Consider the following 26,250-nt stretch of genomic DNA (forward strand, 5'->3'; position numbering starts at 1 on the left):
TAGAAATATTCTCTCACAGCCTGGATACAAGACAAATAAAGCTTTGGGTTGGCTGGACAGTTATCAAAAACAGCCCTATTTCTATGTTTCCATAACCACCAGACAGCAAAAGGAAAGATGAAACACCAGGGGAGACCTTTAGCTTGGATATTTCTGCTGCACAAGCAGTTAATTTTAAGCCAAACCAGCAAATCAACACTAAGAAAATCAGTAATAACTTGAGGCACCCCAATGGATAACCAAAATTTCCTAGCAAATGGGCAGTCTCTGAGTACATGTAAGATTGACTCCTCTTGCACATTACATAAGGGGCAGCAAACAGAGCAATCAATTCCCCTAAGTTTAATCACCTGCCTAGTGGGTAAGCTAGCATGGTTGCACAACCACAGAAAATGCCTTATTTTAGGCAGAGTATCTAAGCCCCAAACCCAGCCGCCAGAAAAGGGGAGCGGTTTAGGTTGATCGGCAATAGCTAACCGGTAGGCTGATTCCATACTGAATTCACCATCCGCTGAAAATTTCCACATTAAAGTATCCTCCCTTTCACCGAAAGATTGAATAGGAATGGCTTGAATTTTATCAATGACCACCTTAGGAATATCAAAAGAAATTTTCCCAAGGTTCCACTGCCCATTAGGATGAATGTCCGAAATTTTAAGCGACTCCTCATGTTGGGAAAGAGGGCCCTCAATTAATTCTCTCATAGTATTACCCTTCACCCAATTACTTTCCCAAAAACTCAGTTTCGACTTATTCCCCACATTCCAGCAAATACCTTGCTTAAATATAGGAAACCCCATTTTTATTGCAGCCCAAATAGAGGAGTCAGGAAGCTTCTCCGGATTCAAAGAAACCCGACGCTGCTGGGAGCAATACTTATTTAATAAGACTTTTGCCCACAAGGAATCTTGGTCATAGTAGAGTCTCCAATTGAGCTTAGCAAGTAAGGCAATGTTTTTAGCCCTTGCTGCCTGGATGCCGAGCCCCCCCTCATCTTTGGGCCTAATTATTTTGCTCCATCCAACAAGGTGGAGCTTTCTCTTCTCAACAGATGAACCCCACAAGAAATCTCTATTGACTTTATCAAGTTTTTCACAAACATGACTCGGCAAAGCAGCCCCCTGCATAACATAATTTGGGATTGTAGCCATGACAGATTTGACAAGAACCGTTCTTCCAGCGAAGGATAGGAATTTAGTTTTCCACCCCGAAAGCTTAGATATGACCCTTTCCACAACAAAATTGTATCTATTCCGGGCTGCACCTTTATGATTTAGGGGAAAGCCTAAATATTTTCCAATATTTGCGGTTTCAGCAATGTCCAGAATACCACAGATATCCTCTCTAATGTTTGGGGAGACATTGGGCGAGAAATAAATGCGGGACTTATCAGCACTAACCAGCTGCCCCGATTCCTTGCAAAAGATATTCAGTACCTTCTTAATGGATTCAGCACCTTCCTTATCAGCTTTGGCAAATAACATAAGGTCGTCTGCAAAGAAAAGGTGTGAAACACCCACGTTTTGCCTAGAAGCTTTCAGTGGTGTCCAATTTTTCAGCCTACAACTTTCATTGATGAGAAAACCGAGGTACTCCATGCAAAGGATGAAAAGGTATGGAGAAAGGGGATCGCCTTGACGAATCCCTCTAGTGGGCTTGAAGGTGCTTGATTTACCTCCATTAATGAGAATAGAGATGGTCGTGGTTGACACACAACTCATAATCAATTTAATCAACTCATGAGGAAAACGAAAGGCTTGGAGGATTTTTCGGATGAATGACTATTCAAGACGGTCATAAGCCTTCACAAGATCCACTTTAATGGCCATGAAGCCCACTCTACCCTTCTTTTTATCTAAAGAGTGAATAAGTTCTTGTGCAACAATAACATTGTCCAAACCCCTTCTTCCCGGGACAAAGGCAGTCTGATTTGGTGAAATAAGTTTATCCAAAAGGGGTCTAATGCGGCCAACAATGATTTTAGTAACCACCTTATAGATGGTGTTGCATAGACTAATCGGTCTAAAATTACCCAAGCTTTCCGGGCTGGCGCACTTAGGGATGAGAGAAATCAAGGTTTCATTAAGAAAATCAGGAATCACCCTAGAATCAAAAATGTTAGACACTTCCATACATACTGAGTTTTTAACATCATTCCAAAAATATTGGAAAAACCCCGCATGTAGTCCGTCTGGCCCAGGAGCTTTAAAAGGCTTTAATGCCCAAAGGCCAAGTCTAATCTCATCTTCCAGAACAGGGCCAGCCAATATGGATCCCTCTTCCTTAGACAGAAAGCTGCAACTGGAAAATAGGGCCACAGGATCAGCGGGGGAGAATAGAAACTCCGTTTGGAAAACCTCCTTAAAGCCCGAAAGGATGTACTCTTTAACTTCCTCTTCATTAGTAATCCATTCCCCAACAGAATTTTTTAACATTCTAATCTTGTTCCTATGCCTCCTGACTAGAGTGGAGACATGAAAAAATGAGGTGTTGGAATCACCATACGCAGCCCAATTAAGACGAGATTTTAAGGCCCAGAATTCCTCCTCTTGTTGCATTATAGAGTTATATTCATCGATGAGACTTTTTTCTAGTTGAATCAAGAAATGACTAGGGCCATTGGAAAGGGCTTTTTGGACCCCATTAATCCTGGCTAGAACCCTTTTCTTCCGGGCAAAGATATTCCCAAAAACCGATCTATTCCACTGTTTGGCATTAACCACAAAATTCTTAATAGCTGAATGGAGGTCAAGCCCAGGCTCCCAAGTATTCCTAACCACATTTGGAAAATCTGGATGGTGCATCCACATGGTATGAAACCTAAAAGGTTTATCAGAAGCCAGAGGAGGAGGCCTAGATAACTCTAGAAGAACAGGGCAGTGATCGGAAAAAACCCTGGGCAAATGGGTCACCGATGCTTCGGGGTATAGAATTCTCCAAGCAGGGTTCGCAAAGCATCTATCAATGCGTTCTAAAATAAGATCCGAAATTTGCCGACGATTAGACCAAGTGAATTTTGGTCCAGAAAAACCAAGGTCCAGGAAGTTACAATCATCCAGACAGGATTTAAATTCTAATGCTCTATTAATATTGATTTGCCTACCCCCCAGTTTATCATTCCCACACAGAATTTCATTAAAATCACCAAGAAGTAACCAGGGAAGATTATGTAATAGAGCAACTTGGGACAAATTAGCCCATAAAATTTTTCTTTCAGCAAGGCGAGGACTCGCATAAACAGAAGAAATAAGCCAAGTAAATTCAGAATTGCATACCTTAATAGTAGCATGGATCTCTTGTTCTGTGGCAGCCAGGACAGACACCTCCACCTCCTCTTTTTTCCAGAGTAGCCAAAGTCCTCCCGCATATCCAATGGTTTCAGTGACAAAGAATCCATCGAAGGGGAGACCCTCAATAATCTTGGTAGCCCTATCGCCACCCACTCTTGTTTCAGTGATAATCATAATGGCCGGAAAGTGATTGACTGCCATTTCAAAAACCCTTCTTGTGAAGTCCCCGTTCAGGGCACCCCTACAATTCCACAGCAGAATATTCATTTTGGAGCATTTAATATTCGGCATTTCCATAGAATTAGTCCCCATCATTGCTGATGCAATCATGCTCCATCCCAGTCTCCTTAGGAGATCCTTGGACGCTGCCCAATCCGGCTTCCACACCACCAGATAGTTCAATATCCCCTGAATCTCTTCTTTGCAACAAACCAGAAGATCGCATCTCTTGACCGGGTTGAGAATCTGGAACAACTTCAACGTAGGCATATTCCCCAGATGCGTTGATACCGATCCCCTGAAATCTATCACTTTCCTCTCTTGGACAAGCCATCCCGATTCGTCCAAGTGTGGCACTACTAATGGCCGCCTTAGCATGTTCAACTCCTGCACTTCCTTTTCTGAGATCAACGGCGTGTCGGTTATGAACTTCCACCATTGATTTGGGGTTCTATCCCAAGCAGGATGATCCAGGGGAAGACTCCCTGTTCTTACACTGCTCGGGGTGATTGGGAAGATGTGCTTCCAGGCTGTCGCAAGATCCTCTTCGAACTGACCCATTGATTCCGTTGGGGCTGCACGGATTTGAGCAATCAGCTCCTCTGGAATGGCTATCAACTTGTTCCTGTACCAAATTGCCCACCCCACCGTGGGAAGTGAAAGGAGGGTTGGGAAAGGAAAATCCATGGCTGCACGGATCGGGAGCAAGAGCAGAAGGCTTCAAGCACGAATCTGGTTCGGGGTTGGCTCTCTTCAAGGTTTTAGCGCTACTGGAGCTTGGACTCCTCTTCTCACGGCCTGGTTTAGAGAGCTTGGCTTTCTTATTTCTAAGAATAGTTGTTTGGGAAGAAGGGGTACCCAGATCATGATTGAAAGGCTTTTGAAAAGCCACCTGATTACCAAAATGGCAATCTCCATGCACAGCTTGCGTGCGAATCTCGCCCGACCTGCTTGATGTGAGCGCTGCTTCAGAACTATCAGACGCACCAACGGCTCTCTTCACGTGACCAGACTGAAATTGAAAAGTCACTTCAGTATTGGGAGATGGCATAGGGCTTGATTTTACCTCTTTGCCCTTACTTTCCTTGGGAGCAGCACTAGTTTGCTGGTGGGGTGACTTGGTCCCACGATTTCGTCCCATTCTAACTGAATTTTTCCTTCTAGTAACTATCATCCAGTCCCCAAAGTTGGAATCAGATTGGACACTTTGTTCCGAATGACCATCACGTTCATTCTGCTGCACCTTATGCTTCTCTGAAGGACCTTCCTCCCTATTCTTCTCCAATGGTCTTACACGGTATCCACAGCACTCTTGCTTGTGCCCAAGCCTCCCACAACAAAAACACAAAGCTGAGATACCCTCATACATCACCTTTTGCCTTAGCCGTCCCATTCTGACCAAATTGACTAAAGGCTTGGAAAGATCAATTTGGACACACAGACGAGCAAAACTTGCTCTTGAACCCGACGCAGTGTAGGAGTCAATCCGCAAGACCGGTCCAATGGCTGAGCCAATCTCTCTAAGCACCATAGGGTCATAGAACTCAATAGGGAGCTCAGGAAATCTAATCCAAACAGCCACTGAAGAGAACGAAGCTTCTGAAGCTTTAAAATATGGTTCCCATGGTTTTATTGCTAGAAAGTGCTCCCCAACAAACCAGGGGCCACCTTGAAGCACCTTATCATAGTCAGATTTATCACTAAACTTGATCAGAAAAAAATCCTTTCCAAGATCAACACAAACCATCTTTGCAACAGGCTTCCATAAGGTATTGATTTTGAAAGTGAGGTAACTATATCCCACAGTTTTGCCATACACTTTCACTATCAATGCCTTATTCCAAGGAGCTCTAATCCTAGCCTTAGTTTCTTTAGTAAGTTTCACATCCACCATACCTTCCACTAGCTCATCCAATTCAGTATCTGAATCTGCCTCATCCCCAGCCTCTTCCTCTTTGTCAAAGCGAAAAGCTTGTGCATAGGCACCAGGAATGTCTCCCACCAGCCTATCTTTGTAGCTGACCTGGGACCGATTTGGCTCCACAACTTTCTCTTTGTCTTTCCTAACACTCTTCTCAAGCTCTGCATCTTCCTCACTAGAACGTTGGTTAGCTTGCTGAAACTCAGGCTCCATCGTTTCTTTTTATTCATTCTATATCAATATATTTCTATTGCCTTTCTATCAAAAAAAATAAAAAAGAAAATGTCGCAGCCGCTTATCCAAACGGTGCTGTGTTATCAAGACTCACACATGTGGCATTAAATAATGAAGGAAATGGGTTACGATATCATATCTATCCCGAGTAATGCTATAGTCACAAATTATTTTACAATATTTTTATAAATTATTGATGTGATTAACCTTTTATTGGTTTTTATCTAGGTCTACAATTAATATCATTTTTTTCATTTATCAATAATCACTCATTACATCAGTAGTTTGTAAAATTTTTTATAAAATAGTTTGTATCTTTAATATAATTCATCTATCCTAGACCTGCTTGACTCGGTCAAACTATCTAACTAGTGGTGGCCTGATCCAAAACCCATTCAATTCGATAAGAGTGGTGGTTAGCAATGGATGTGCAACTTCAATAATTCCATCGGGTTGAGTGGTGGGTCTCACTCTCCAAAAATTGGTCAAATTGATCTAATCACCCCTATCAACTCTGTTAAGATCTCCGTTGTCTATGACAAAAATCATTGTTGTCTATTGGTGGAGATCTCAAGATCTCCAGATCTCCGATGAAGATTTTCTGCCTCTCTCCATTTCAATCGAAACTGACTTGACTAGATTGAATCCGATTTGATTCGACCCAATGATGCTCTTTGGTCAATGACAGGCCCTCCATTCTATTACCCAATAGGATTTGGTCGGGTCTAGATTGAGCCCAAACCCACTAGCGGCTCTACACGTTACTCAGGGTGGTCATCTCAAGGTGGTCATATGACCACCCTATATTGATTTTTTTTTTTTTTTTTTTTTTGTTAATACCTTAAAATTTTTGAATTTTAAATTAATATGGGTGTTGACCATCCGAGAAAAAAATCTTGACTACCCTAAAAAAAATCTTGAACACCCTAAATAAAAATTTGAGTTCATTAAAAATAAAGTTTGATCACTCCAAAATTTTGGTCCGTTGAAGGTTGAACCAAAGAATTTCAAAAAATGCAATTTTTACAACATTTTCACAATAATTTCACAAATAAATCTTAAGTAGTAAGTTGTTACTGGCTGTTATTGGTGGACAAAAAAATGATTTTTGTGGTAGGTTCAATTAGAACTAGTAAAAGTAGCTCATCTATGATTTATTATAAAAATGTTGCAAACATAACACTTTTCAAAAATTTCCCAAACAAATACAATTTAGCCTAAAAACCCAAATCAAATGTTTGATTGTGGTATTTAAATTGTATTCTCAAAAGACACACCTTTTCAAATGGCTATTCTATTGGTGTTTATTTTAGTCTAGTTGAATCTATTGGATTTATGTGATATATTTTGTACATATGCATATGCACTAAATTAAGTAATGCCTGAATACTTTATTGAATATGATTAATATAACAGTTGAATGCCTAAATTGAATATATTGAATGAACTTATAGTTTACCCTTTATTATTTTGCACTATGAATAAATTTCTTATAAAGAAATCACTTGCATTGTAAGATTAATATTCTAAGCAAAACTGTATTAACTTTAATAATTTTCTTTCATATCATAGGCTATGAGAAAATGTCTCATCTTTTCATCCTATTGATTAGGTTGAAATAAGAAGAGCATATTTACAAAGAGGTTTTTGTCAACTTCTTGGCCATGATTTCCCTAAAAAAGAAATTAATGGAGCATTGTGTTGATTTAATATTAATTAGTTTAAAGAATACAAAAATTGGTTGGAATAGATCATAAAAAAAAAGATGATGTCTTTTGTTTATATTGTTACTTATTAGGCGAGATGTTCGTAATTAGATGGGATATTAGTAGTTTAATGATTGTTTAGTTGTATACATTGAAAATGATATAGTTGATAGAATTGATAACGAAACTATCATACATCAATTTCAAAATATGAAACTCGTAGAATAGAATTTTAAAGATCTATGTATTTGCACTTTTTTTTGTGATATCAATATATTCAAATTTTATTTTATTAAATTTTGTTTAATTTAAGTTTTTTAATGACCACCTTGAGAAAAATTCCTAGAGCCACCACTGCCTAAACCCGATTTGACCTAACCCATGTATACCCCTAGACTGTAAAGATTCATTCTCTCAATTGTAAATATTAATAGAAAACTAGATTTCTTCATAAATTTAGATTCTTTGTAGAGAGAAGGTAAATACCATATTTTTTACTCTTGAGAAACTGAATAATTATTATAAGAAATGACTTTAGCAAAGAAGATTGTTAGGCAGCTTAAGGCATAGGCCCATAGGGGCAATGAATTTGAAGGGAAGAAGCCATGGAATTCACCCAAATTATTATTCAGAGTATATTTTTGCTTGATCAATCAATGAGACAATGTTCAAGTCTCTACTTTTTTATATATAAAAAAAATTATAAATTGATAGTTAATATGGGTGTCAAAAAGATGGATTCTCAAAGATAACTCACAAAGAATCAAGTTTCTGGCCTTACAACTAATTTGTATGAACTAAGAATGAAATGATCCACAATAGGAAACTTGAACAAGAACTTGATTTGAATAATGCTAGTTTTATATTAATAGAGAACTTAAAAATAAGCTTGCCGAGGATAAAAACTTCTAAAAGCAAAGGTACATTCAATCTATGATATTTCTCTCTACATTCGCAAACTTATCATATTGCATACAAAGAACACTTGACTTCTAATCTTTGTTTGATAACTACCTAAGATGGGGCCATAAGCCTTATAGCTCAATTGACGCTTTCTAGTGAAGATGTCTAGGTTCTAATGCCCCCTCCCCAAACTACCAAATATCCCCCCCCCCCCCCCAACAAAAAAAAAAAATCTACCTACTATGAGGCACAATATTTGATTCATACTCCAAATGGGTCATTTTGAACGGAATGTTTGAAGTTGTTAAATTACCCTCAATTGCCATCCTTTGAGTTCTTTCATGAGCCATCTCTAGAGCCAAACATTCCTTAAGTTCTGCCAACACATGAATCATGTCTAGCCTTTGTATAGCATATGATGGTATGCATGACATTGCTATCTCTATTTCTTTCTAGGCAAAACTGGTGTTGAATTCTCTTTCTAATCTTGGATCAACAATGTTTTGAACATCACCCCTTTCAATCAAAGGATTAACCCAGTCAAGTATGTGATTGTTTTTCATAGGGCCTCTTACTATTGCAGTGCGGCTTGTAATTAGCTCAAACAAAATAATCCCAAGGCTATAGACATTGCTTTTCTTATTAAAGTTTCCAGATGCTTGAAATCTGCATGTAAAACATATGTGGATAGATAAATACAAGAAACTCATAGGTTGATTTAATTCTGCTAGCTATTACTTTCATTATATCCTATCGTAGTTGCACTTAGTGAGTAAATGATTGATTGCTTGGACCTTAAATAAGCATCCTAATGCTCTATATAACACTCCCATTGGTGAAGAAAGGGAGTTGTGCATCAAAATTATTATAGTACCCTGATGCTTTATATAACTCCTATCGGTGAAGAAAGTGAGCTGGGCATCAAAATTATAAAACTATGTACTTGTAAAAACTGCAAAGTTTTGAAATTTTGTTCAATTAATTGAAATTTGTGAATTTTATAGTGTTTGGATGCATTGGGTACTTGGAAATCAATGTTTGATCTTTAAAGGCAGAAAATATTTTTAATTAGTGGAAAATTTTATGATAACAGGCTTAGTGTGTTGCAGATTCCACTAGAACATATATACATGACACTTAAATTCACCCTTAACTCCAATTATATATATGAATTTCAAATCAATAGGTCTCAAAACTTATGCAGGATCAACGTATCCCAACGTGCCAGCTGGGCGAGTTGACACATGAGAGTCATTTTCCATTGTGAAGGCTCTAGACAAACCAAAATCAGCTATCTTGGCTTGCATGTGTTCATTTAATAAAATGTTGGAAGGTTTCAAATCTCTATGGATTATAGGTGGCTTGCAACTATTATGTAGATATTCCAACCTTGCAACTCCACCAATATACCATTGGTAACTTATTTTTAATATATTTATAACTGAAATACAACAATATTGAAGATGAATAATCATGTAATTGATTTGTTTACAAACCATGTTCTGCATCCACTGCAATATGAAGTCTCTCATTCCAAGTTAAGACATTTCTGTTTGTCACTGCAGCCAAAACATTATCAATTTATCTCTTTAAGTTGGGATGTTATAAAAGATAGCTCTGATTTCACCATATTGTGAGAAAATTAGTAATATTTGTGAGTTTTTAGTCAAACTACACATCCCTAATCCTAATTATATGAAATAGAAATTGTACTTTTTTATATATTAAGCTTAGATTGGCTTGGTGGTACCTCACATTTCCTCTTTCTGGTTTGTTTTAATTGTTCTTATGCTTTTTATTGGTGTATCGTGAAAATATTTCCTGGGCCTTTGGATAGTTGTCATGCCCACATTCTAATATGCTTAGATAGTACCATAGGTGCTTCACTAAGGGGCAGGACATAGTTAAAGTTTCATAGGCAGTATGCATTGTATTTCATGATAAAATCAAGCAAAATGAGACTACCCACTGGAAAAAACTTGATACGCATCTGGTATGAGCAGCACATGTTAGGTGCCCTGCTCTCACTAGAAGCCAACATTCTTTTGATTTGACAAAGGTAACTAATCGCGGAAAAGACTCTACAGATTCTAATATGCTTAGCTAGCACTATAGGTGCAGTTATGGAGCCTTGCCCTAAACTAAATCATGCTTTTAATTTGACCAAGCCACAAAGTTAACTTATTGTGGGTCATATGATGAAGAGCCTTCAGACACAAATGGTAAATGGTAAATACCTGATAAATGCCGGTGCAGATTGCCATTAGCCATGTACTCATATATAAGTGCCTTCTTTTCACCCTCATCACAGTATCCAACAAGAGAAACCAAGTTTCTATGATGGACTATCATTACGAGTTGTGCCTATTTCAAACCAATGCTCCAATTTAATCAAATGAAAGTATTTTAGCTGCATGCCTCATGCAATCTTAATTTCAAATTAAATTAACATTTTTAAGTAGTCAAAAAGATTGGCTGCTATGTTCAATCTAACCTCTGCTCGAAATTCCTTATAGCCTTGGTTTGATGAAGTAGAGAGCAACTTAACAGCAACTTGAGTTTCATTTCTCAGTTTGCCAAGGTACACTTTTCCAAATCCTCCTTCTCCAATGATGGTTTTGAAGTTATTAGTTATGCTCACAACCTCTGAGTAGCTATAATGTTGATTCTTTGATTTGATGTTGGATTTGGTGACCATATCTACTGCAAGGAAGATTTTCACAATTGTAAAATGCAAAATCTATTAAATAAATTTCAAGGCTTGCGTGGGAATATGTAGATTTTATGCTCTAAATCTCTCATGTTTGTGTAATCGAATCGATTTCATCTCACACAACATTTTTGAGGATTAAATCTAGGGTCCACTATTCTAGACAGAATGAAAATAAACTCTTGGGCTTGTGCCACCAAATCCATCTGCAGCTACATTTAGCTGACTTTATTTACAGTTTCTCCATAATATTTTGTTAGTGGTAAGGCTAGAGGAGGTCCTGGATTGCATGCTCATCTATGTGTTGTGCTTAAGGTAGAGTTGTCCAAATTTATATGGTCAGCATGGGCTCAAGATTGTATGAAGTGATCTGCCCAAACTTGATTGCCTTCTCAATCTGAATTCCAAGAATTTTAGATGACTGGAACAAGACCTTTACAAAACCGCAAGAGATTGGGTTGACATGGTTAATAATCTCTGTGGCTCAGTGACTGGATTGTTATCATTTATTTGGCAATGTTAGGTGAATATAGGTACGGACTTGGTGTGTGGTGGTATATATAGGAACTTGGTGGTGTCGTGAAAGAAATAGTCAATTGTTTATTTGTTTTTTAACAACTTTTTTTTTGTGTATCTTGAGATCTCATATGACTATTAGAAATCTTGCCAACTTGCCCATGGTCCCATGGATGTGATTAATACTGCAATTAATATTGTCATTTTGGTTGAGCAAAAAAGGGTATCACCACAGTCCCAGGATGGCAATCCTGAGAAAAATACATCCCATTGACATCATAAAGTTAGGTAAAGCACAACTGAAACATGACTCGAGCATGATTCATATACGTGCATTGCATGAAGAGAATGAGCACATTTACCACTCAGATATTGAATGGTACATGGATGGATTTTTATCGAATGCATTATATTCTGTCTTGATTGTGTGGTTTGTCGCAATCGCCACTGGTGAAAACTAATAATATTCTCAGCATTTCTATTCAATTTCTATAATTGATTTTCATAACTGTCTAAATAGCTTTGGTGTATCACAGGAAAAATAGGACTAGTTGGGACTGGGTGCTACATCTCCTGTAAACAACCTCACTTCAGTGAATTGTGATAACAATTACTGAACCAAAAAATAAAGAAAGACGTACCTCCTTGTCTTTTCCTTCTACAGATAGCTAGAGCACTAAAGATGAACAGAAGAACCAGGACTGCTGCAATAGACGATACAATGATTGGAATAACATATTCCTTTTTCTTTTTTCTCTTGCATGGAACTGACATACAAAGATCTGGATTTTCGCCAACACTTGCATAAAATGCATCAAGGTAATAAGCCGGTAAGTTATTAAACATAGATAGATGGTGCTTCCATCATGCAATACAAATTGATGTCAGAAATATAGAAGACATCTGATTTTACACATCAGTGAACAACATATACTTTTTCTTGCATTTGGAAAAGAGAGAGAAAACATGAGAAGGTAAAAAAATGAAATTAGAGTTACTAAGTAAATAAAAATGTTGGAGGGAGGAAGTTAAACAAACCTTAAGATTAATTTCCCATCCCTAAACTTTTGCAGAAGAGCCTCAAGAACTGAACCTGTGAGCTTGTTCCCATTTACATTACTGCAAAGATATTATTATGCAGATCACCTCAATTTTCTTCCCTTGAATTTATGTTTGCTATACCAAGATCAATGCTCAAAAACTTACAAGGTGTTCAAATTCGGTAGTAGTGCCAAAAATTCTGGCAGAGGCCCGGTTAAGTCATTGTATGACAAATCCCTGGAAAAGAGTTAGCAAGATCCACAGATGTTAAGCTAAACAATTTATTTATTTATTTTTTGACAACCTAATGTTCAACCGCAGGACTTGCATAGAGCATTTTCCAGGTAAAAATTCCTGGGATCAAATCCCACGCATACAATCTCCGAGCATTAACACCTTCTGCAATTAAGGGATCCATAATCTCAAGCTAGCAGATGGTGTTACTGGACCTGCCGGCTGCTGGTGTCTAGCTATCACTATTCTATAGCAACTGAAGGATAAATATCAATCAAAATTCAGATTAAGACTCACAAGGACTGCATTGCTTTGAGATTGAAGAATGAAATTGCAATCTCCCCTGTCATATTGCTTGAGCTCAAGTTCCTGCTTGTCATTATGAAAGAAGGAAAAATTGTTACCATTCTTTAAAAGATAATTTGCAATTCAAACAAAGTTATTCTCATTTTGTGAAAGTGACGTGTTTGAGCATTCCGTCGAAATGAATAAATCAAATATCAGAAGGAATGACATAACATTTTTTTATAGCACAAGAAAGGAGTCTGTTCCATTGTCACATTTCCTAAAATGATGCATCATCATATCAGTAAATATGAGGGTCCATTTGATGTGTGTACAAGTTGAGGATTTTTTCACATTAGACAATATATTGATTGAAATTTCACAGCGTTTCAACACAAGTTTTGATGGTTTGGAAGTGCACTTACAATGAGATGATCCTTGGATGATGGTTGTCATTGCAGTTCAAACCATCCCATAAGTATTCACTTGGGACACATGGATCGCCTTGCCAGTTTCTAGTAACATTGTACATTTTCTTGATGTCCATGATAGCTTCAACTATAATTTTTTTTTTAAATTCAAAAAGAGAGTGGGAGAGAAAGGTAGGTGAATTCAAAATACAAAATCATACAGAAAGATGAAAAGTGACAGCTAGATCCAACGTTTGCAGAAGTTGAGCTTCTATGCCTTTACTATGATAAATAATTGCCAAACTGTAGCATATATGATGTTCAAAGTGAACTACCAACAATTACAAATTCTATGGTGGTCAGCAACAATGCATGTCATAATACCATGCCATTTCATCAAATCTGTGAAATAATTTGAAAATTTCTTTTGCAGTTAATTAATGAACTTGCGTGATCCTATTCTAATTTGGATTGGACAGATAAAATGGCATGGGAGTAACACATATTTCATTGATAGATGCACAACTATTGACATGACCTAAAAGTGCGGTGGCTTTGATAAAACTTTCATTTTCTATTTTGGAAACAAACAAAGACTCATCTGGCCAACACTTCTTGACGGAGCAAAGCTCTATATTGCGCCTTCCTATGCTTAGGAAGTATCATCGCATATGCTAATGGCAACTTAAACTAGAATGTTCCATTTAGAAAAGGCCCACTTCTTAACCACTGAAACCCCCATCATCAATGTTCTAAAGGTTTGTTGTATCAGCAATTTAAGTATCTCTTCTTTATATTAGTTAGCAACAAACTGAGCATAATCTGTCTTCTTAAGAAAGATAAAAAAGAGAAGAAAGCATACCATCATCTATGGAACTTGTTTTATTTGGGAGCTCTATTGACTGAAAAAACTCAAGAGCATTGAGGAATGGAGGACGCTTAGTTCCCTTAGCTGCCTGTATTGAAAAGCTAATCTGCTTTCCACTAATTGGTGGATAATTTTGGACTATGGTTCTTGGGTTCAGATAATCAAGTTTGACAGATTCGATCAGATTGCGTTCATCATTCAAATTAATTGTCAATTCCCTCTGCTGGCCAGCTCTAAGCTTCTCAATCTCAACAAAGTGAAAATAAACATAATATTTTGAAAGAGAATCTGGTGAACTCCAGTATAAGCTTAGGGGAGTGCTAGCGTTATGTGTTTTGACAGCAGTCTTCAAAACTAAATCTGGTAAGTTATAAGGGTTATCATTGCTCGAAGAATAAACGGTTGAGTTTGTGGCAATTGGAATCCAATTGTCAAATAGTAAAGGGCCCCAGATGCGATCATAGACATCATTTGGATACCTAATTTAAATAAAATAAATAAATAATTCAGACTGTGCCAGAATAAGATGATACTGGAACAACGTGATATATTATTTATATGCATACACATTCAAGTGCTTTTATAGTTGATGAACATGAACTGCAAAGTTAAAATACTGTTGTCGTGGAAAAAATTAATGAAATGCAGCAACGTGGTGAGCTCACTTATCTTAACATACAAGTTTGAGAGCATATAACAGTAAATATGATAATCCTGAGTGGTGTAAGAGTTATCTTAAAATAAAAGGCAACCAATAATATTCTTCATATGCAAGCCATGCCAATGAGGATGGAATATACAGTGTCAGAAAGCAGTTCCTTCTGTAAGAAGTAATTATTTTAAGCTCAGAATGGTGTAACTGACTCACCTGAATGCATTTGCAGAACTGTTACTGCCAACATCATATCCCCATACATTCAGAAATGATCCACCAAGTATCTATTCCAGTATCTATCAAGTCTTTATCTGACTTGTAAGGAATTCCAGTTTCCTCGTCAATGTAATCTTCATCGCTGCCACAGTCAATGCTAATGAAACCTTGAAATTTTGCAAAAAAAAAGAGCAAATTAGACATAAGCAATCAAATATGGTTTTCCAGAGTTTAAGCACACTTTTTAAGAAGAGACCCCAGCCTTCTCTCTCTCTTTTTATTTGTTGCTCTCCTTCTATTTTAGGATTGCATCATCATAGCAAGAAGCGCCCGAGACACCAACGATGAGCAATTGATAGAGATTCTTCTATTGTATTTTATTAGCTTAATTTATATAGCATCCCCATTCACAATTGATAGCTACTCTTTGTTTTGTACTAATATGCTACAAATTAAATGAATATTAAAAGCTAAATAAATTACACTTTTCTAACCTAATTTTTCACCCTATTTATGTCCTCTCTAATTTTGAGGGAATTACTACAATATTCAACACGCCGACAATCAGTCACATGCAAAACATGTGACCCGTGGGCAGTTTCTCACTAGGTTGTAACTTTTTTTTTTTTTCTTTTGTAAAATTTAAAAAAAAAAGATTGCAATCTTCTCAAAAAAAAAAAAAAAAAAAAATTGTGGGGCCCAGCAATTCGTGTGGACCAGGCCCATTTGCCCTTAGAAAGTCCGAGGGCCCAATCCGAGGAGAACTGTGGCCCAAGCTCCATGACGCCGAGCACGGACCAATTTTTGGGAGGCAGCCGAGGACAGTCTAGTCCTCGGCAGGCCCATAATCCGCCCAGAATAAAGGGATAATTCGTAAGGAAATCCAAAATACCTTGGGGCGATTACCCTAAATACCCTTCTGGATAAGGCCCAATGCCTGGCAGAACCGTACTCTACAGCTTTATCAAGTCATCCCCAACAATTCCGGGATTAGACTGATGGGACCAATGTCAGTATTTGTAAAGACTGACCCTACACGTGGACGAAGGACATCGAACGCACACTAGTATAAAAGAAGAAGTAAGTGAATCTAGCAAGGGGAAAGAAAGGAAAAAAGGAGACTTCATGAGGAAGATCGCCGGAACGATCCATGCACAGAACAGAGAAAGTCCTCCGTTGGACAGCCGGAAAGGACCACAAGGGTCCTCGGATCAAGTCCGAGGATCCCATTCTCAGAGGTGGCAGTATGGCGGGGCTTTAAACGTTTACGCCCAGTCCATTTTCCACAGGGATCTTTCTAAAATCCAGACCGGACCATCCCCCCATGACCAAGCCCAAGCTTTTCAAGCCCACTCTCTACAAATCGTATTGTGAGGGATCTCTCCCGCGTGAACCCGAAAATGTCACTGGGCCGCGCAGGAATCGTGTCCTTACAATTGGCGCCGTCTGTGGGCAGCATGCGCGCTTGGCGCAGGTGGCGGTGGAGTCAACTCTCTACTAAGCAAAAATCCACGGAGCTTCCTCCGTCTCCTTTGACGTGCAGCTGTTGTTCCGACATAAACTTCTGCTAGGGGCTACTCCTTGCAGCGCCCATGGCGTAGGCAGCCCTAGGGGCTCTTGGCCTCAAGCCGGCTCTCCCCGCCCTGATCTAGGGGCTTACATCCGAAAAACAAACCAAACACAAAAAAAAAATAAATCTCGTAAGTTTTGGACAGAACCAAGGACTTGCATGGTCCTCGGACTCAAGCCTATGGGGAAACCAAGTACAAAAAAGAAAAATTACAAGTTTTGGAAAGAACCAAGGCCTTGCATGGTCCTCGGACTAAAGCCTATGGGGAAACCAAGTACAAAAAAGAAAAATTACAAGTTTTGGACAGAACCAAGGCCTTGCATGGTCCTCGGACTCAAGCCTATGGGGAAACCAAGTACAAAAAGGAAATCTTACAAGTTTTGGACAGAACCAAGGACTTGCATGGTCCTCGGACTCAAGCTGTGGGAAACAACACAAAAAATAAATAAATTCTCGTAAGTTTTGACAGAACCAAGGTCTTGCATGGTCCTCGGACTCAAAACCTATGGGAGAAACCAAGTAGAAAGAGATGAAAAACCAAGTTTTGGACAGAACCAAGGCCCTGGCAGGTTCCACAGGACTCAAGCCTGTGGGGAAACCAAACACAAAAAAAAAAAAAAATCTCGTAAGTTTTGGACAGAACCAAGGTCTTGCATGGTCCTCAGACTCAAACCTATGGGGAAACCAAGTACAAGAGATGAAAACCAAAAGTTTTGGACAGAACAAAGGCCTTGCATGGTCCACGGACTCAAGCCTGTGGGGAAACCAAACACAAAAAAAAAAAAATAAATCTCGTAAGTTTTGGACAGAACCAAGGTTTTGCATGGTCCTCGGACTCAAACCTATGGGGAAACCAAGTACAAGAGATGAAAACCAAAAGTTTTGGACAGAACCAAGGCCTTGCATGGTCCACGGACTCAAGCCTATGGGGAAACCAAACACAAAAAAAAATAAATCTCGTAAGTTTTGGACAGAACCAAGGTTTTGCATGGTCCTCGGACTCAAACCTATGGGGAAACCAAGTACAAGAGATGAAAACCAAAAGTTTTGGACAGAACCAAGGCCTTGCATGGTCCACGGACTCAAGCTTGTGGGGAAACCAAACACAAAAAAAATAAATCTCGTAAGTTTTGGACAGAACCAAGGTCTTGCATGGTCCTCGGACTCAAACCTATGGAGAAACCAAGTACAAGAGATGAAAATCAAAAGTTTTGGACAGAACCAAGGCCTTGCATGGTCCACGGACTCAAGCCTGTGGGGAAACCAAACACAAAAAATAAATCTCGTAAGTTTTGGACAGAACCAAGGTCTTGCATGGTCCTCGGACTCAAACCTATGGGGAAACCAAGTACAAGAGATGAAAATCAAAAGTTTTGGACAGAACCAAGGCCTTGCATGGTCCACGGACTCAAGCCTGTGGGGAAACCAAACACAAAAAAAATAAATCTCGTAAGTTTTGGACAGAACCAAGGTCTTGCATGGTCCTCGGACTCAAACCTATGGGGAAACCAAGTACAAGAGATGAAAATCAAAAGTTTTGGACAGAACCAAGGCCTTGCATGGTCCACGGACTCAAGCCTGTGGGGAAACCAAACACAAAAAAACAAATCTCACAAGCTTTGGACAGAACCAAGGTCTTGCATGGTCCTCGGACTCAAACCTATGGGGAAACCAAGTATAAGAGATGAAAATCAAAAGCTTTGGACAGAACCAAGGTCTTGCATGGTCCACGGACTCAAGCCTGTGGGGAAACCAAGCACAAGAAAAACAAATCTCACAAGCTTTGGACAGAACCAAGGTCTTGCATGGTCCTCGGACTCAAACCTATGGGGAAACCAAGTATAAGAGATGAAAATCAAAAGCTTTGGACAGAACCAAGGTCTTGCATGGTCCACGGACTCAAGCCTGTGGGGAAACCAAGCACAAAAAAAACAAATCTCACAAGCTTTGGACAGAACCAAGGTCTTGCATGGTCCTCGGACTCAAACCTATGGGGAAACCAAGTATAAGAGATGAAAATCAAAAGCTTTGGACAGAACCAAGGTCTTGCATGGTCCACGGACTCAAGCCTGTGGGGAAACCAAGCACAAAAAAAAAACAAATCTCACAAGCTTTGGACAGAACCAAGGTCTTGCATGGTCCTCGGACTCAAACCTATGGGGAAACCAAGTATAAGAGATGAAAATCAAAAGCTTTGGACAGAACCAAGGTCTTGCACGGTCCACGGACTCAAACCTATGGGGAAACCAAGTACAAGAGATAAACATCACAAGTTTTGGACGGAACCAAGGTCTTGTATGGTCCTCGGACTCAAACTTATGGGAAAACCAACTACTCGTAAGGAAAAACTACATTACGTAGAATTTGGATTCATCTGAGGAAAGCTCTCCACTCACCATTGGGTCAGTTCCCAAACTGCGGGGATTCGCAAGTCTGCTCTTAGATCTGCAGCACCAGGGGAATCGATGCGATGTAGGGCAATACGTCACCTGAGAAACAATTTGAGTTCTTTACCCTCCGTCAACTCCTCGGACGGTACTCTCATACTTATCATAGAATATTCAATTGTTATTTTTGCTAGTTTCCTGAGTTAAACTTGCTATGAGTCATCGCCGTAATGTTTGGTAGTGTTGGTACATTAGAATTGATTGGATTATGTTTCAAAACTTCCTGCTCTAAGTATCATTGAAGAAACAGACACAGGGAGCACACCCTTCCACAAAATAATGTTGCAAAAAGAGTAGTATTCAAAATAAGTAGGCAAAATTTCCTTTCTTATTAAAACAAAGAAACAGTACAGCATACAACAAAAAGCTGAAATCAACTTGTGATAAAACTTGCTACATGATAGAAAGGAAAGTTACAAGGAAGCAAGAGAAGGCCGAGGAGGTAGCACAGACGAGAGGTTGGCTACTGTTTCGAGGCCTTGTCCCTTCCCCCACGCTTCGCTATGCCATACTAGCTCCGCCAGCAAAGGAGCCCAACCTTGAGCCTCACGCCGCAGTGGGGAGGATGCAGGTAGCACAGAGGAGAGGTTTGCATACTGCCTCAAGACTCGTTCATCCTCAACGCTTTCACGTGCCCGAACTCATGCAGCAAAAGAACCCTGACCTTCAGGCTAACACCATCTACAAAGAAGATGCAGGGAGCCGGAAGTTGGGAAGCCCCCGCAGAAATTTGCCGGCTGCAGGGTAGACAGTGCTGATGGTGGAAATTCCTTCTTCGGACATACCAAAAATCTGGCATGACCAGAACCTGCTTCGGATTTTGACTAAAAGCGTGGGAAACACCCTCTCCCCTCTGTCATAAGGGAATATTTCTTTGAATCTATGCCTTCGTTACCCGTATATCACTCTTCTGAGCCTGAGGAGAACGTGGCGCCTTTGCGGCGGAGAGAGTTTTTCTTCCCCGACCCTCGTCTCAAACATGACTTACTGCGGGAGGAAGCTGAAGGAGGAGACAAGGAGCTGGTGGCCTAGGCAAGAACTTGCTCTCTTATTTATTTGAGGGAGATAGGGTGGTGGCATTTAATTACGCAGCTTCCAAGGAACGCTACAGACAAAACGTCTCCAGCTCGATCCACAACCTCTGCAACGACAAAGACTAAAGGAGGCCTCGTCGAGGTGCACCTCGAAACATCGGGACACCCAAAAGATACCGCGTGGCCAAAGATTATGGAAATATCTCATGATCTTGGCCTAGTAAATTTCGCCGGCCCATGCCTTGCCATGATGGCCACACGGACTACGGGCCCACGGCCGGTAATAACTAATGCGAGGACAACCTCCTGCCCCGGCCGCGTACGGGATACCTAGAGAGAGGGAATAAAACAGAAACCAAGCCTTGCATGGTCCTCCGGACTCAAGCCTATGGGGAAACCAAGTATAAACTATTATTATTACAAGTTATGGATTGAACCAAGGCCTGCATGGTCCTCGGGACTACAAGCCTATGGGAAACCAAGTATAAAAATTATTATTTTACAAGTTATGGACTGAACCAAGGCCTGCCAGGTCCTCGGACTCAAGCCTATGGGGAAACCAAGTATAAAATTATTATTATTACAAGTTATGGACTGAACCAAGGCCTTGCATGGTCCTCGGACTCAAGCCTATGGGGAAACCAAGTATAAAATTATTATTATTACAAGTTATGGACTGAACCAAGGCCTTGCATGGTCCTCGGACTCAAGCCTATGGGGAAACCAAGTATAAAAATTATTATTATTACGAGTTTTGGATAGAATCAAGGCCTTGCATGGTCCTCGGACTCAAGCCTATGGGGAAACCAAGTATAAAAACTATTATTATTACAAGTTATGGACTGAACCAAGGCCTTGCATGGTCCTCGGACTCAAGCCTATGGGGAAACCAAGTATAAAACTATTATTATTACAAGTTATGGACTGAACCAAGGCCTTGCATGGTCCTCGGACTCAAGCCTATGGGGAAACCAAGTATAAAACTATTATTATTACAAGTTATGGACTGAACCAAGGCCTTGCATGGTCCTCGGACTCAAGCCTATGGGGAAACCAAGTATAAAAATTATTATTATTACGAGTTTTGGATAGAATCAAGGCCTTGTATGGTCCTCGGACCCAAACACGGCATCAAGCCTCCAGTTCTCTCCTCGGCCAGCATGGGTAATCATTACTTTTCACTGGTCGGCCTTATTGGGCCAAACACTTATATTAGAGTTATGGCAACATCTTTTTATTATCAAGTATTTTGGTCTTAGTTGTCATCGGTTTATATACTTTCTCATTGAGCCGAGCAGCATTTACCAATATACAAAAACATAAACGGAATATGCAAAATGAAATAATAAACACTTTTATTAATATAAGAGATTATTACAATGTACGAAAAAGGGCTCAAACAAGCCTATACAAAAGGAGAACTGCTGAAGCAACGATAACACTCGTAGTACAGAGAAGTAAACAGTCAGGCTTCTTCTAAAACTCATCTTCAAGGTCTCTTCAGTCTCTGCCTCAACATTGCTCATATCATGACAAGAACCTTCTTCGGAAAAGGATGAAGAACAAGGAAGAAGAATTGAAGGAGAAGGAAGAAGAATTGAAGGAGAAGGAAATAGTAAGGAAGAAATCAATGAAGAAGATGGAGGAGATGAAGGAGGAAGATGGAGGACATGAGTAAAGAAGGAGGAGAAGAAGAGAGAAGGGATGAAAAGAAAGAAAAGGAGTAAAAGAGGGAAAAGGGAAGGCACCAAGACGGAACTGGTGCTGGGAAGACTATAAGAGGAAAGCGGAGGAGGGCACCAAGGAGCAAAAGAGGGAGAAGCAGAAGCACTTAGCCCCTGCCTCAGCCCTGACTCCTAACACGTTGGTGCCATATTAGGTATGCTCATGAGGAGCCGGGTGGTGCTGGTCTTGGTTGTTCTCGACTCAGTCACGCCGAGAGTTCGACACGACGAGTCCCTGCTTCGGATTTTGGCTGAAAGAGAGGCGAGACAGATCTTAAGTCTGCGCCACCCTTGCCCTGATCGAGCCATTTCAAGCTTTATCAGAATATGGTGTCTAGAGGAGGGGCATGATTTCTTCATCATTTGTTGCGATCTCAGAAGAATAGAAGGGATTTAGTACGAAAGTGATGGCCTCCTGCTTGCCTTCTTATAGGAAGAGCAGAACGGATGGCATTAAATGCATTCAACCTTCCCAAAGAATCTGAAGAAAAAAGAGGCGTCCGTTCCACTTCTCCACCTTATCAAATGAGCCGCCGGATATAAATGAGCCTCGTTAAGGGGAATTCATTAAGAGCGCGTCTGGGACATCCAAGCGGCAGGAGCATATTCCGAGCGGATTAAAAGGAATCCCTCAAAAACCGCCTAACTTCCTGGGAAACCGCTCACATAAATGCGGGATCAAGCTAAATGGGCCATATTAAGGGCCCGGGTTTGCCAAAACCCTCCTTTCCAATCCGGAATTCGGATAGAAGGGTTTTGAGGGGCTATTGTGGGGCCCAGCAATTCGTGGACCAGGCCCATTTGCCCTTAGAGAGTCCGAGGGCCCAATCCGAGGAGAACTGTGGCCCAAGCTCCATGACGCAGAGCACGGACCAATTTTTGGGAGGCAGCCGAGGACAGTCTAGTCCTCGGCAGGCCCATAATCCGCCCAGAATAAAGGGATAAATTCGTAAGGAAATCCAAAATACCTTGGGGCGATTACCCTAAATACCCTTCTGGATAAGGCCCAATGCCTGGCAGAACCGTACTCTACAGCTTTATCAAGTCATCCCCAACAATTCCGGGATTAGACTGATGGGACCAATGTCAGTATTTGTAAAGACTGACCCTACACGTGGACGAAGGACATCGAACGCACACTAGTATAAAAGGAGAAGTAAGTGAATCTAGGGGGGGGAGAGAAAAAAGGAGACTTCATGAAGAAGATCGCCGGAACGATCCATGCACAGAACAGAGAAAGTCCTCCGGTGGACAGCCGGAAAGGACCACAAGGGTCCTCGGATCAAGTCCGAGGAGCCCATTCTCAGAAGTGGCAGCATGGCGGGGCTTTAAACGTTTAGGCCCAGTCCATTTTCCACAGGGATCTTTCTGAAATCCAGACCGGATCATCCCCCCGTGACCAAGCCCAAGCTTTTCAAGCCCACTCTCTACAAATCGTATTGTGAGGGATCTCTCCCGCGTGAACCCAAAAATGTCACTGGGCCGCGCAGGAATCGTGTCCTTACAATTATAAATAAAGAAAAAAATTAGTTAAAATAATATAGTGGGATCCAAGAATAATATCAAAAAGTATAATGAGATTTATAAATAGTATCAAAAATAAGTTAAATAATAAAATAAATTGACTAAATTAATCATGTCAAATAAACGCTACGACTTAGTCCTCACAATTCCCAAAACCAGACAATTCATTTTCTCCTCATCCTTTATTTATTTATTTATTGGTCCACAAGCAATTAATAATCACACTCAGCTCAGCACCACCACCAACTGGCAATAATTGTAGATTTAATATTAATGACCAAATTAAACACATTAATGTATTCATAATTAGAGTCGTAGAGTTGGTGTGCACGACACTGAATTTGTGCTTCTGCGTCTCTAATTTCTTTTATATATATATATATATATATATATATTTAGAATTTAACTTACTTCCAATACTTTTTAAAAAATGAATCTTTTTTTATTTTATATCCACTGACTAAATAAAAAGTAAAAATTAAAATTTGCTATTACTTACTATTGTATATTTAAAATAAAAAAATACGTTCAGTTAAAAAAAGTACTAAAAGCCAAACACATTTTTTTAATCATAGAAATTATCTTAATTGGTTTTGAAATCAATGGCATATAAATTTGATACTGACACGAAATGATCTTCTTTTTTTATTTTATATTTATTTTTTTAATAATAAATATGAGATGGTTTCATTCAATTATTGTTTTGTTTTTGCTTTTGAACAATTCTCATATAATTATAGAATTTATAGAAGACACGAAATGGTTTCCATGATCAATATTGATTCTTCCTCCTATTTATGATTATATATATAAATTTAAATAAAGTAAACACCGTATGTTCAATAAAATGATTGGAACGTGTCATCAATTTCATCATGATATGAGTATTATATCTATAATTTTTTATTCTAAGCAAAAATCTATAATTTTCAATTGACTATTTCATATCTCAAATATATAATTTTGCTTAGAAAATGTGAGATGAAGAGGGCTTGGGAGGAATTTCCTCCTGTGCATTTAACCCAATACATTATGAATATGTGTTTAAAACATACCACATATTTGTATTACAATGAGTTCAGTGCATTGGAGTATTGGACCAAATCTTAACTCATGCCGAGATAATTAGTTTGTTAATAAGGTATCAAATTCTCTATAAATGATTATTATTATCTATGTTTTGTTTAAAACATTACAATAAATAGTTGAAATCCATTCAAGGCATTTATGATACTACATTATATAATAATTATGATTTTTTTAGGAAAATAATTTATATTAATCAACATTTTGCACTCAGATTATAGCTTGGTTTAGTACAACTTATTTTATGCGGTTTAATAACAACAAAATTATAATGCCAAGAGCCTTATATCTCAAAGTCAAAGACATTGCTTGGTGCTTCTAATAAATTTGACGAGGGCTCAAATTTTCTCTACCTCCACTTACAATTGTATTAAAAGAGGGTTCCATTTTATCTATAAAGAAATGTATATAACAAATAATTTAAATTTAAAAATAAAATAAAAACCATCGACATATGTTTAGTTGCCCTTCGTCCAATACCATTTTGACCCCCCCCTTTTTTTTTTGGTTATGATTTTCAATATAAACACAAAAATTGATCATAATTTCTTAAAGAATAATGCTATGTTTATAACATTTTCACAATATATTTTATATGGCATGCTATTACTGATTTTAATTTGGACACTTAACATCACTTTTTAAACCACCAAACATAGTTGTTATATAAGATTTGTTGTGAAATCATAGTAAAAATATTGTGAAGATAATATTACTCTTTCTTAAATATACATGTTTTAATTTAAAATAGAATCTAAGTTTAAAACAAGAAACTTTAACTACCTTTTTTGGTACTTGAGGGAGATGATTACAATGATTGTAGTCTTGAAGATGAAGGTGTACCAATTCAATCAGGCATTCCATTGAGTGTCGTAATAAGGTTCTCAAATTTATTATTTATTTTTATCATCTAAGAGAAAGTCTATATATACAAAAATTTTGACCATTGTTAAGGGAAGTTATCAATAGTAACTAAAAAAATAATTTCAATAATAGACCTGGACGAGAATGAAAAATGTCAGTGAAATAACAAAATACACAACTTTTATTACAACTTCTCCTCATAAACTTATCATTTTTTCTTTACGACTCAAAACTCGCCAATTGTGACAAAATTGTGCATTTTATTATAGTTCTAGCTAGGATGAAAATGAGTAAGAGCAACTCAATAAAAAATATTGTCAAATATATATATATATATATATTTTTTTTTTTTGATTTATATAAGACGTAATGCTGATTTCACATAAAATAGCGAAATATCCGAATACGTACCAGAACTCTCCAGTGAAGTCTTATCTAAGGTAACATTGCCCTTCATCTAACATCAGCGGTCCAGGGAGTTGCATTTAATGTGATTAGTAGCACATCAAATCTTCATCAGCAGCCAGAAAGATTTTTTGATCAAATTGGAGTGGCAAAGGCAAGGGGCGTGTCGTTTACAGTGGAGAAAAAAAACAAAAACGCATTAAATTCCAAAAGTAGATAACGAGAGCGCAATACTGTAGTAGCAGTCAACCAAACACACAACAAATCAAACATCAACACGTGTAAGCAACCGTTTTGGCTACCGGCACCTGCGAGTCACATTAGTACAAATGTACACGTACGTGTCAGAACCGCATTGGCCAGCCATTATCGAATAAAGGCATCCTTT

The 26,250-nt window shown here is 38.8% G+C and overlaps 2 protein-coding genes across 2 annotated transcripts; both read right to left on the reverse strand.

Moving 5' to 3' along the window:
• Positions 1–3,960: 3,960 nt before the first annotated feature.
• Positions 3,961–5,643, reverse strand: LOC115966846. Its single transcript, XM_031085993.1, has one exon. The coding sequence runs from the start codon at positions 5,641–5,643 to the stop codon at positions 3,961–3,963; it is 1,683 nt and encodes a 560-aa protein (XP_030941853.1).
• Positions 5,644–6,841: 1,198 nt separating this feature from the next.
• Positions 6,842–26,229, reverse strand: LOC115966852 (putative leucine-rich repeat receptor-like serine/threonine-protein kinase At2g19230). Its single transcript, XM_031085999.1, has 11 exons — positions 26,182–26,229; positions 15,206–15,276; positions 14,332–14,816; positions 13,485–13,617; positions 13,072–13,143; positions 12,706–12,777; positions 12,538–12,618; positions 12,141–12,298; positions 10,768–10,976; positions 10,511–10,637; positions 6,842–9,832 (listed from the first exon to the last, which is right to left on the reverse strand). The coding sequence occupies exons 1-11, from the start codon at positions 26,227–26,229 to the stop codon at positions 9,762–9,764; spliced, it is 1,527 nt and encodes a 508-aa protein (XP_030941859.1). The 3' UTR covers positions 6,842–9,761.
• Positions 26,230–26,250: the final 21 nt, after the last annotated feature.

This window comes from Quercus lobata, chromosome 2, assembly GCF_001633185.2.
Source record: "Quercus lobata isolate SW786 chromosome 2, ValleyOak3.0 Primary Assembly, whole genome shotgun sequence".
Classification (NCBI taxonomy): Eukaryota; Viridiplantae; Streptophyta; class Magnoliopsida; order Fagales; family Fagaceae; genus Quercus; species Quercus lobata.